The sequence below is a fragment of the Pan troglodytes genome, chromosome 10, assembly GCF_028858775.2.
Source record: "Pan troglodytes isolate AG18354 chromosome 10, NHGRI_mPanTro3-v2.0_pri, whole genome shotgun sequence".
NCBI lineage: Eukaryota > Metazoa > Chordata > Mammalia > Primates > Hominidae > Pan > Pan troglodytes.
Genome location: NC_072408.2, coordinates 44875999 through 44888130, shown reverse-complemented (window position 1 = coordinate 44888130; position 12132 = coordinate 44875999). Strand labels below are relative to the sequence as shown.

Sequence of the window (12132 nt, the reverse complement as noted above, 5' to 3'; positions counted from 1 at the left end):
GTAGAAAGCTGAAACTGGATCCCTTCCTTACACCTTATACAAAAATTAATTCAAGATGGATTAAAGACTTAAATGTTAGACCTAAAACCATAAAAACCCTGGAAGAAAACCTAGGCATTACCATTCAGGACATAGGCATGGGCAAGAACTTCATGTCTAAACCACCAAAAGCAATGGCAACAAAAGCCAAAATTGACAAATGGGATCTAATTAAACTAAAGAGCTTCTGCACAGCAAAACAAACTACCATCAGAGTGAACAGGCAAGCTACAGAATGGGAGAAAATTTCTGCAATCTACTCATCTGACAAAGGGCTAATATCCAGAATCTACAAAGAACTCAAACAATTTCACAAGAAAAAAACAACCCCATCAACAAGTGGGTGAAGGATATGAACAGACACTTCTCAAAAGAAGACATTTATGCAGCCAACAGACACATGAAAAAATGCTCATCATCACTGGTCATCAGAGAAATGCAAATCAAAACCACAATGAGATACCATCTCACACCAGTTAGAATGGCGATCATTAAAAAGTCAGGAAACAACAGGTGCTGGAGAGGATGCAGAGAAATAGGAACTTTTACACTGTTGGTGGGACTGTAAATAGGAACTTTTACACTGTTGGTGGGACTGTAAACTGGTTCAACCATTGTGGAAGACAGTGCGGCGATTCCTCAGGGATCTAGAACTAGAAATACCATTTGACCCAGCCATCCCATTACTGGGTATATACTCAAAGGATTATAAATCATGCTGCTATAAAGACACATGCACACGTATGTTTATTGTGGCACTATTCACAATAGCAAAGACCTGGAACCAACCCAAATGTCCAACGATGATAGACTGGATTAAGAAAATGTGGCACACACACACCATGGAATACTATGCAGCCATAAACAATGATGAGTTCATGTCCTTTCTAGGGACATGGATGAAGCTGGAAACCATCATTCTCAGCAAACTATCGCAAGGACAAAAAACCAAACATCGCATGTTCTCACTCATAGGTGGGAATTGAACAATGAGAACACTTGGACACAGGAAGGGGAACATCACACACTGGGGCCTGTTTCGGGGTGGGGGGAGGGGGGAGGGATAGCATTAGGAGATATACCTAAATGACGAGTTAATGGGTGCAGCACACCAACATGGCACATGTATACATATGTAACAAACCTGCACGTTGTGCACATGTACCCTAGAACTTAAAGTATAATAATAATAAAAAAAAATGTAAAATCACATTTGAAGAAAAGTTAGGAAGTATGCAGGATGTGAATTTACCCACTTCAGCTTGGGTAAAGTGGGAGGGTCATTGCATGAAGACCCTATAAACAGATAACATAACAATACTTGAATTTGCAAAAGACTTCCTGGGCAAAGTTTTAGTGGCCTCATGTTGTAATGTCTGAAATTAAGAAGGCTGTTTATATTAGCTACTAAAACCCCTGCCTCTGTTACTAATGAAACTACTTCATATACCTGGATACACTCACCTGCCTTTTATATTAGGCTGGCACACAGTTATGTAGCAGTGACTGCTCAGTAACAATTAGGTAATTGCACTTTTTCTGACATTCTGTGTATACATTGTCAGAGCATCCTTTTACAGATTGACTCTATAGTGTTGAACCCCAGGAATGAAGTGAATGCACTCAGGTTATTCTTAAGATTGAATATATTAATACATGCATAAGTACACTTATAGTAATCCAGATTTATATACCACAAATTGGAGAGTGATTAAATATTCTTAACTTAGAAAAAAGCTTACCCAAGACTCACTCTTAGTTATCAACCTCCTCTACTGGCTTTGACATGATTCAGTTTGCTTTATTATGACATTTTCTGATTACAGGAGTTCTGTGACCTGAAGGGTACACTTGTAAACCTGTATTCTCTGTTCCTAGTAACACATAGTTCAGGACTGGAAAAGAGCTATAGAAATTCCATAAGTACTTAACCAACCACCTCACCTTTCTATGAGTTTCACAACAGGATGTTTTTATTTTTTACCTTCCTTTCCCCAACACTCTCTGGTAATGAAACAACTGAGAAATAAAACCACCCAGGGAGGCGGGGAAAATCCAACACACTGGTTTCATCTAGAGTTGTTGTCCTGTATAAAGAAACCAAAAACACTTAAGAGTCTCTTTTTCAAGTAAAAGCGTAGAACTGATGTGAATTCAGTCTCAGTTTTAAGATCAGAAGGACTCTATAGCCTGAGTTGCAGGGTTGGCTGCTCTCATTATCTGAAGTTTCAAGAGGCCCTGAAGTAGAAATGAGGAAATTTTAAAGTGTCATTTTAGAAAAATCCCTGCCTCTTTAAGGGCTGATTATAAACGAACATAGGCAATGTCTGGATTTTTTAAAAAGTTTTATTGAAATGTAGTAAGTTCTAAAATAAGGCAGAGAGGTCATATATTTAATGCTGAAAGGGGAAAGTGATGCTCAAAGTCACACAAAGGCTGCAGGATTTGCTGACTCAACACCTTTGGGGCTAGAAAGAAATGAGGAGTGAGCTGGATGCAGTGGCTCACGCCTATAATCTCAGCACTTTGGGAGGCCAAGGCCAGCAGATTACTTGAGCTCATGAGTTCAAGACCAGCCTGGGCAACATGGTGAAATTCCCGTCTCTACAAAAAATACAAAAATTAGCTGGGTGTGGTGGTGTATGCCTGCAGTCCCAGCTATTTGGGATGCTGAAGTGGGAGGATGGCTTAAGCCCAGGTGGCAGAAGTTGCAGTGAGCTGAGATCACACCACTGCACTCCAGCCTGGGCAACAGAGCAAGACCCTGTCTTAACAACAAAAAAATGCTGGGTGCAGTGGCTCACACCTGTAATCCCAGCACTTTGGGAGGCTGAGGCAGGTAGATCACTTGAGGTCAAGAGTTTGAGACCAGCCTGGCCAACATGGTGAAACCCCATCTCCACTAAAAATGTGGTGCCTGTAATCCCAGCTATTCAGGAGGCTGAAGGAGGAGAATCGATTAAACCCGGGAGGCAGAGGTTACAGTGAACTGAGATCACGTCAATGCATTCCCGCCTTGGCGACAGGGCAAGACTCTTCTCAAAAAAATAACAACAAACAACAACAACAACAACAACAAATTTAAGGAAACAAATTCCTGGTTAGGAAGGTGGGTGAAAAAAAAAATCTATACATGTAGGCAAGCAGTTTGTGATATGTGGACTAATCTTCCAAATCTCACTCTAGTACTAATCTCATGCTACTTGGTATAAATAGGTATTTTAAAGTGAAACATTTAGCATTCCCTAAGAGATTCAACAATACAAATATTGGCCACTCCTAGAAATAGACTTTGGACCTAGAAACAGTGTTTGGTATGTTAATGGGAATAGTGGGAAGAAAATACATTGGCGGACTATACAAATATTAGAAAGAAGATAAATATCTTCACTATCTTATGTCAGGACTTACAAGCTAAATGTTAGAAGTTTCCTCTTTTTTTGCCTAAAACTTGAATGCCAGAATGAGCTGAGTTACAATGCAGCACGGAAAACTGATCACTGGTTAAAGTGTGGTTTCTGGATCTTGTTACTGGGTATTAAAGCTCTTTGGCAATGCCTTCATATCTGTTTAATGACTAGAAAACAATTCAAGAAAAGTGACGACAAAGACAATAATTACAAAATAGGCTGATAACCAGAGTTAATTATGATTGCCAAACAGAAGAAATGTTTTTTTAAGAAATGATGTGTTAATATCAGTAGATACAAAGGATATAATCTGGTTGACTAAAATCAAACTGAAATTTCACTGACATAGTAAAGTATCACTTTACAAGATAGTCAATTTGACCAGTTCATTGTGAAAAAGAGCATTATTCTCTTTTCTTTCTCACTTGTGATCCAGACAAAACAAATATCTGATATATCAAAACAATATTTAAAAAAAAAAATACAAAAGTTCTATCAGTTTCATATAACCTTAAAACTCTACCCAAACTGAGATGCTCAGGTTTACATAAATATATATACATATATATCTTTTAAATCCCAGAGTCCAAGACACAAGCCCATAGGGGTGTGTGGCCATCAGAGGCCAATCGTTTAACTCTGGGAGTGTATGACTGTTATGAGGTGGGTGGGTCTCTGACCTACATTTATAGCTGTCAGTTTTGAACACCCTTCCCATGAGGAAATCTTTGCCTTTTGTTCAAAACGTCTGAACAAAACTCAGCTCTGAACTAACAGAGATGTTAACAGGACACCTGGCACAAAAAGGGCTTAGAAAAACATGTTCTTATAGAGTCTCTCAGGCTGTCAGTCATCTAGACACAAGTGAGTCAGCGTCCATGGTGTTCAGAAGATAGAGTTCAGGCTGAGCTGTCAATCCCAGATGGCACTAAGGAAAAAAAGATGGAAGAGGGTTAGACTGATTTTCACGTATTTATTGAAATCAGCTTTTAAGTACCTATAATTAGCACATCAATTTAGGCCTTTTTTTCTGTACTGCTATATTGATTTTTATTTCAGAAAAGAAATGGCTTACAGATACATACATGAATGGCTTCTGATATGCAAAATAACAGGTAGGAGCTGAAATAGTTAAGGACTGAGATGGTACCAAATGTCCTCAGCAAAATTAGCACTCTGACTATTCTTGTGACACACTCTGCCTCAGGATGGGCGCTTCAAATCAGGATAAGAACAAACAAGCAGAATGCTTTTGTATTTTACTACTGTGTGAATTAGAAATCAAATTCCCAACGGTTTCAATCCTGAGCCCTATTATCCTTTGGCACTGGAGCAGAGAAAAGCCTTTCATTTAAAAAACAAAAACATGAAATGGCATGTACCAAGAGGGAGAAAGATGACCTGTGGGTCCCAAATGTTTGTCAGGCTGAATCAGAATCACCGAAGCTGCTTTTAAAACACAATTCCCAGCTGGGTGCGGTGGCTCACGCCTGTAAACCCAGCACTTTGGGAGGCCAAGGTGGGCGGATCATGAGGTCAGGAGATCGAGACCATCCTGGCCAACATGATGAAACTCCGTCTCTACTAAAAATACAAAAAAAATTAGCTGGGTGTGGTGGCGCACACCTGTAATCCCAGCTAATCGGGAGGCTGAGGCAGGAGAATCACTTGAACCCAGGAGGCAGAGATTGCAGTGAGCCAAGATTGCACCACTGCACTCCAGCCTGGCGACAGAGCCAGACTCCGTCTCAAAAAACAAAACAGCAAACAAACAAAAAACAATCCCGACTGGGCACGGTGTCTCATGCCTGTAATCCCAGCACTGTGGGAGGCCGAGGCGCATGGATCACCTCAGGTCAGAAGTTCAAGACCAGCCTGACCAACATGGCGAAACCCCTTGACTAAAAATACAAAAATTAGCAGGGCATGGTGGCGCATGCCTGTAATCCCAGCTACTCACGAGGCTGAGGCAGGAGAAACACTTGAATCCAGGAGGCAGAGGCTGCAGTGAGCTGAGACCATGCCACTGCACTCCAGCCTGGGCAACACAGCGAGACTCCGTCAAAAAAAAAAAACAAAACCCACAATTCCAGACTCCACTCCTAAAGAACTGAGTCTAGATGGTTTGTGTTGGGACCTGTGAAGTTGTTATTTTTTTTGTAGAGACAAGGCCTCACTATGTCACTCACGCTGGAGTGCCAATGACACAATCTTGGCTCACTGCCACCTCTACCTCCTGGGCTTCAGCCATCCTCCCATCTCAGCCTCCCAAGTAGCTAGGACTATAGGCGTGTGCCACCACACTCAGCTAATTTTTTTGTAGACAGGGTTTTGCCATGTTTCCTAGGCTGGCTATGAAGTTATTTCTTTTTACTTTTTCTCTTCTCGAATACACCTTGAGACAAGTTTGAGTCTCATTTTAGCCCTATTATTATTACGCAGAGCTTTTATTGTTATCCTTTGGCACCAACAGCCTCTAAGTTAATGCAGAATGCAGACTATAAATTTATTGGTAGCAACTATCCCTATTTTAGTGTAATATAAAGGCACTGGAGTTGGGTTCAAGCCCTTAACTCTGCCACTTTCTATGGCCTTCAGCATGTCACATATACTTTTGGAGCCTTATTCTACTCATTTGTAAAATGTGAATAAATGCTACATTTGAAAATGCCAAGTACAGCCAGGCACAGTGGCTCACACCTGTAATCCCAGCACTTTGAGAGGCCGAGGCAGGCAGATCACTTGAGGTCAGGAGTTCGAGAGCAGCCTGACCAACATGGTAAAACCCTGGCTTTACTGAAAATACAAAAATTAGCCAGGTGCAGTGGCTCACGTTTGTAATCCCAGTACTTAGGGAGGCTGAGGTGGGTGGATCATGAGGTCAGGGGTTTGAGACCAGCCTGGCCAACATGGTGAATCCCCATCTCTAAAAATACAAAAATTAGCTGGCCTTAGTGGTGTGTGCCTGTAGTCCCAGTTACTTGGGAGGCAGAGGCAGGAGAATTGCTTGAACCTGGGAAGGGAAGGTTGCAGTGAGCTGAGATCGCGCCACTGCACTCCAGCCTGGGCAACAGAGTGAGACTCCATCTTAAAAAAAAAAAAAATTATCCAGGCATGGTGGTGGGCACCTGTAATCCCAGCTACTCGGGAGGCTGAGGCAGGAGAATTGCTTGAACCTGGGAGGCAGAGATGGCAGTGAGCCGAGATCATAGCACTGCACTCCAGCCTGGGTGACAAAGCTCGACTCCATCTCAGAAAAAAAAAAAAAAAAGAAAATGCCAAGTACACCAATATACTATCTCATGTGAGTCTTCGACACAGATATTTAACACATTACAAACTGCCGTGTATAACCTCACAGGCTTGCGGTGATGACTGTGTGAAGACAGATTAGACCAAATGATGCCCAGGATAAAACTATTTCCAACTAGTGGGCTAGGAAAACACTGTATTACACTGGCTTTAGGACATGGAAACAGCTCTTCAGACATCAGCTTGCTTAATTTAGGCTTAAGTAAATAACAGCAATTAAATATATTGACAATTCATTGAAGCCTTTCCCAAGTGAGCAATGGTGGTAGACTTCTTCAATACGTAGTAAGCAAGGGTTGCAGTATTGGTCCTGTGATGCCCACAGAGTGTCACTTAGATGACTTAGTTGATAGACCACCTTCATCGGAGATGTTTGTTATATTGTTCTGAGACATTGAGAAATGAGACTAAATGGCCTGGAAATAGGCTAAAATACTTCCAGGGGCAGAGAGCTAATGCAAATGAGTGAACTTATTAACTAGTAACTCTTGGCTATTGCTGGGATAGGACCATAGAGGGCCCTGTCCATTCTCTACACTTGCCAAAAGCATTCAAACTTACTTTTAAAAATTCTGCACAGGGACCAAAATCTACCAGTTGGCAACTTCTGCCTAATGCATATTCTAGCACTAATCAGAGTATGAAACAAATGCTTCAATGTGTTATGTTCCTTGTGCTGCTAAACAACAAAACTTGGTGACAACCCAACATGAAGGGTATACTATATATTACACAGGATAGTTTGGGAATGAAAACATGGGTTCTGGAGTTAAGCTATGCGAGTTCAAATGCCAACTGCACATTTCATTAGTAATGTAAATGTGGGCAAGTTACTTTTGGCCTTCCAGTTGACTCATCTACATAGAGGCTGATCCTCTTGTTGTTACAAGGATTAAATGAGATAATACAACTGTTCAGGCCAGGCCTTAGAACACAGTACTGAGTTAGCCATTTTTAAATTCATAAGCTAAGGGGCTGAGAGAAGCTGACAGATTTAGATTCATTGGTCCTACCAATGAAGGAGCAGAAGGTATTCCAGAGGGCAGAGCTAAAGGAAATGTTTCAAAACAGGATCCTCACGTTGTTTTGAATCCTATTTTAGTTCTGAAATTAAATCCAAAGTAAAGAGAGAGCACTAAATGAGGAAGGACAACATGGAGAACAAAATTCTTCCTAGATGAATTCCACTGTGTTACTTACAGGGAAGGCTTGCAACAGAGAAAGGGAAAATGAAGTTCTGGTGACACTCCTGGGACAAATCAAGTGCTGACTCAAGTTTTCCTGTCATGTGCCTAGTAAAGTTCACTGTGCCTGAGCTCTGCCTTTGTTTTTAATAAATGGTGTCAATATTTCCATTTATATCAGGTCTGCCAAAATGCTCCTTGGTCTTTAAGCTAAATGAGTTTGGTTTCTCTTCAAATACTAATTTTTCATTGGCAGCACATATAGAATGTAAAAGTGAAACAGTGAAATAAACTACAGGTAGAAAATAGTCAGCTTAGAGAAAAGCAGAATAAAATTTTTTTCCCAAGTTTAAACATGGTAATGATGTGACCTTTAGCTACGGTAAAACTATTTGACTAAGTGGGTAAATGGAAATTAATGTCCTGGTATCTGCAATTAATCCAAGCTTTCTGAGGACTAAATCCATTTATTTCTCTATCCTTTCTAAGGAGAAAATCCTAACAGTGTGGACTTAGTGTGCCATTCCGGGTGGTAGTTGCTGTTTCAGTATTTTTGTATCAAAGTTGTTGTAACCCTATTAATAAATTATTTCAAGGTTAAAAAAATACCCAGGAAACCAAATTGGAAAAAGAAATTTTTTTTAATTAGAAACCAAGTTTACATATGGTTAAATGGTTACTAAAAGCTCAGTTGTAACCACTCCTAACACCACTAGCAGAACCTCAAGGGAGCCAAGAGCTCTTCCCTTTTCCCCTGTTAATTTCCAGTATAATGTAGCAGCACAATTATTTCATGTCACATTTAAGAAGAACAAGAACCAATTTATATAAAGTACAATTGTATATCCTTAAACATTCCACATAAACACACTGTCAAAACTCACTGGATATGCTGGAATTGGAGGACTTAAATTTCTACGTATTATTTATTGCACCCAGAGTACTGGTTAAAATGCACTTTCTGTGAGGATCAAATGCAATAACGTATGAGGGTATTTTTAACACTGTGAAGTACACACATAATATTATAAAATGCCATTTAATTGGAAGGAGTTTTCTATCATTGCAAGTCATAAATATAACTTTTAAAAGAATACTAGCAGCTTTTACCTAGGCTCCTAAATGCTTGTAAATCTGAGACTGACTGGACCCACCCAGACCCAGGGCAAAGATACATGTTACCATATCATCTTTATAAAGAATTTTTTTTTTTGTCATCAGTTTGGCCTTTCCTACTGCAGCCAGGTGAGAGCTTAAGATGTCAGTCCCCAATATCTTCACAGAGTGCCTTTATGACCAGTTTGGAGAATTACGATGGTAAGGGGAAGAGGCAGATATGAAGAGGAATGGTTAGGGGAATTGTCATTCATGACTCTGTGCTATATTACTTGAGGGGCTAAGAAAAATGTATGGTCAGTGAAACACAGTAGTGTACCCTTAAATGCCTTATAAAAGACCATCCATCCAGTCTGCGCTTTTGACTGTGTGCAAGTATCAGTAATAATGCTTTTGGGGGCTCAGATGAACAGCGAACACCAATCAACCAGGATTCTGGAAGGAAAGCTCCAAAAATGAGAAGTCCTTCAACACCATTTTCCATTACTGTTCTCACCAAATCAATGGCTATAAAACAGTTTTGATTATTTATCTCCATCAAAGTGATTTGATTTGAGATAATCACACAATCTCAGGCTCGGTATGTAAAAATGTCAGAAGTGGCTGAAGTAAAAGCAGCAGCTTTGTGCTGAAGACACCCATTTCCTCTGACTCCAGAGCTCCACCATCTGGTCTCAAGATTTTTCCCTCTGAGGAAACAGCTGTAGAGAGGTAGCCCAGTTCAACCTTGCCGAGACAGTGAACTTTGCAACCATACTAACACCTACTGACTTGCAGAGAACGCTGAGAAAGACAGTGTGCTTTGCAATGGTTAAGTCCACAGCTCCTGAGATTGCCTCGCAAGTCATCTTGGGCATGAAGCAGAGCGGTGCATCAGAAAAACATGATGATTCTGCTGAGAGGTGGCTTTAGGAACAAAATAGATGGCTCTCCTCCCTTAAAGTCTTTTCTCCCCACCCTCAACATTTCACGAGAACATCAGTTCATAAATACTACCATCTTTTTCTATCACCACCCTCCTGGAGAAAGAAAGTTAAGGTTTTACAACCACATATGCTCAAGAGTAAATATCATCAGGAAAGCTCTGTACTAACAGGCAGGTTATTAAGACTCCCAAGAAATCCTCATAAGCTTTTCAATCTGAGGAAAATCCTGAGAAGGTAATTAGTAAGCACCACCTAGCGATGTGGTGCTGGTTTCGTTAGTTGTCAGTTTTTCCCCTTCTTTGTTTTCTCACCCCTCTTAACTTCCACTGAGAAATTAAAGTGGAAATAAGTTCAAAGAATCCTAAGCCTGATAGAGCTAGGTGTCTCTTCATTTTATATTTCATATGGATGAAGCTATTCTAGTTGATAATTTGGTATAATTAAAATAACTGAAAAGGTAGGTATAAGGAAAATTTCTCAGCCTTTAAAAATCCATTACATTTTGATAAATAAAACTTGCATACTCATTCTGTAGTTTGTATAATAAAAAATGTATTGCATTTTCCAATTTTTTTTTAACATATAGCCTGGTTAAGAATCATGCATATCCTTGTCTCTCCAAAGGATAAACTGAGCTGGCCCTTGGGCAACTACTTAAGAATTGAGTGTTGGAATGATAGCAGCAAATGTCAGCTTTTCAAAGATCCCACCCTAATCCAGTTCTAAGGTTAGGTCAGGAAGGAAAAAATAATTCCATCTTTCAAATACACATGAAACAAAGTCTTTTCCAACCAACGGTTGAGTCATAAACACAGTCTGTGCAACTGCACATACTTTTGGCTATGTTCACACAGTAAACCATAGAAACACACTGGCTCTGATGGCTACCTGCAGAAGACAGACTAATCCAGTGTTATTTAACGTAGCCACGGGTGGCTTCTTCTGTCAGCAGGCCTTTAGAGATGCTTACCGTATGCCCACAGTCCAGGAAGGACATGCCCAGTGCAATCAAACATTGCCAACCCTGAAAGACAAAACATGGTCATCACTCACCAGGCTCTTTGAAGAGCCATGACTGCTCACACAGCACTTCTCAAATGCAAACCTGCTCCCTTCCTTGAACATCCAGCTGTGCCCATCTTCTACCACCAAGGGTTGCACAAGTCATTCTCTCAACCCCACTCCCCCTTCAAAAAATCAGCTGCCTTCCTCAACAAAGTTTGTCCATACTATTTTTAATATTGAATTTCTCTGTTCTTACTGCTTTGTGTCTGTGGTTTTCCTTTTTTAAAAAATCTTTATTATTATTTTACATTTTAGAGACAAGGTCTCCCTCTATTGCTCAGGCTGGAGTATAGTGGTGCAATCATAGCTCACTGAAGCCTCGAATTCCTGGGCTCAAGCAATCCTCCCTCCTCAGCCTCCTGAGTTGCCAGGATTACAGACGCACACCATCATGCCCAGCTAATTTATTTTTTTTTGTAGAGACAAGGTGTCTTGCTATATTTCTCAAGCTGGTCTGAAACTCCTAACCTCAAGCAATCCTCCTGGCTCGGCCTCCCAAAGCACTGAAATTACAAGCGTGAGCCACCTCGTCCAGCCTGTTGTTTGTTTCTTTTACCCAACTGTAAGTTCTCGGAAGTCCACTTTTCCTCAGTCCTCCCCATGATAAGAATGACTAACAGACTAATAAAATTGGTGTAGTCTCCTAAGCTGCTCTATGAAGTTCCTGTTTTGAAGTTAAACAACAGTAACCCACTCTAGAATCAGCCCTCTCCTCTCAAAATGGGTCTTCAGGCCAGACACGGTGGCTCATGCCTGTAATCCCAACACTTTAGGAGGCTGAGGCAGGTGGATCACCTGAGGTCAAGAGTTTGAGACCAGCCTGGCCAACATGGCAAAACCCCATCTCTACTAAAAATACAAAAATTAGCCAGGCATGGTTAGCACGTGGCTGTAGTCCCAACTACTCAGGAGGCTAAGGCAGGAGAATCACTTGAACCCAGGAGGCAGAGGTTGCAGTGAGCTAAGATCATGCCACTATACCCTGGCTTGGGCGATAGAGAAAAACTGTCTCAAAAATAATAATAAAAATGGGTCTTCAACAAGCTCATTAGCCTTAGGCTGACTGAGGACAAACTGGCA

General features: G+C 40.8%; 1 protein-coding gene across 19 annotated transcripts in view; it reads right to left on the bottom strand.

Moving 5' to 3' along the window:
• Window positions 1-2367: 2367 nt before the first annotated feature.
• Window positions 2368-12132, bottom strand: part of SLC11A2 (solute carrier family 11 member 2) — a 46644-nt gene continuing 36879 nt past the window's right edge. For 10 of the 19 annotated variants that reach the window (XM_509061.9, XM_009425388.5, XM_063785645.1 and 7 more), the window contains 2 exons: window positions 10958-11011; window positions 2368-4377 (listed from right to left, as the gene is read on the bottom strand). In XM_509061.9, coding sequence (XP_509061.2) covers window positions 4300-4377; window positions 10958-11011 — 132 coding nt within the window. In that variant the 3' untranslated portion in view covers window positions 2368-4299. Of the gene's footprint in view, window positions 4378-8567; window positions 11012-12132 lie in introns of those variants that run through there. The other 9 variants (XR_008538309.2, XR_010148026.1, XM_063785649.1 and 6 more) reach the window with 2 other exon arrangements.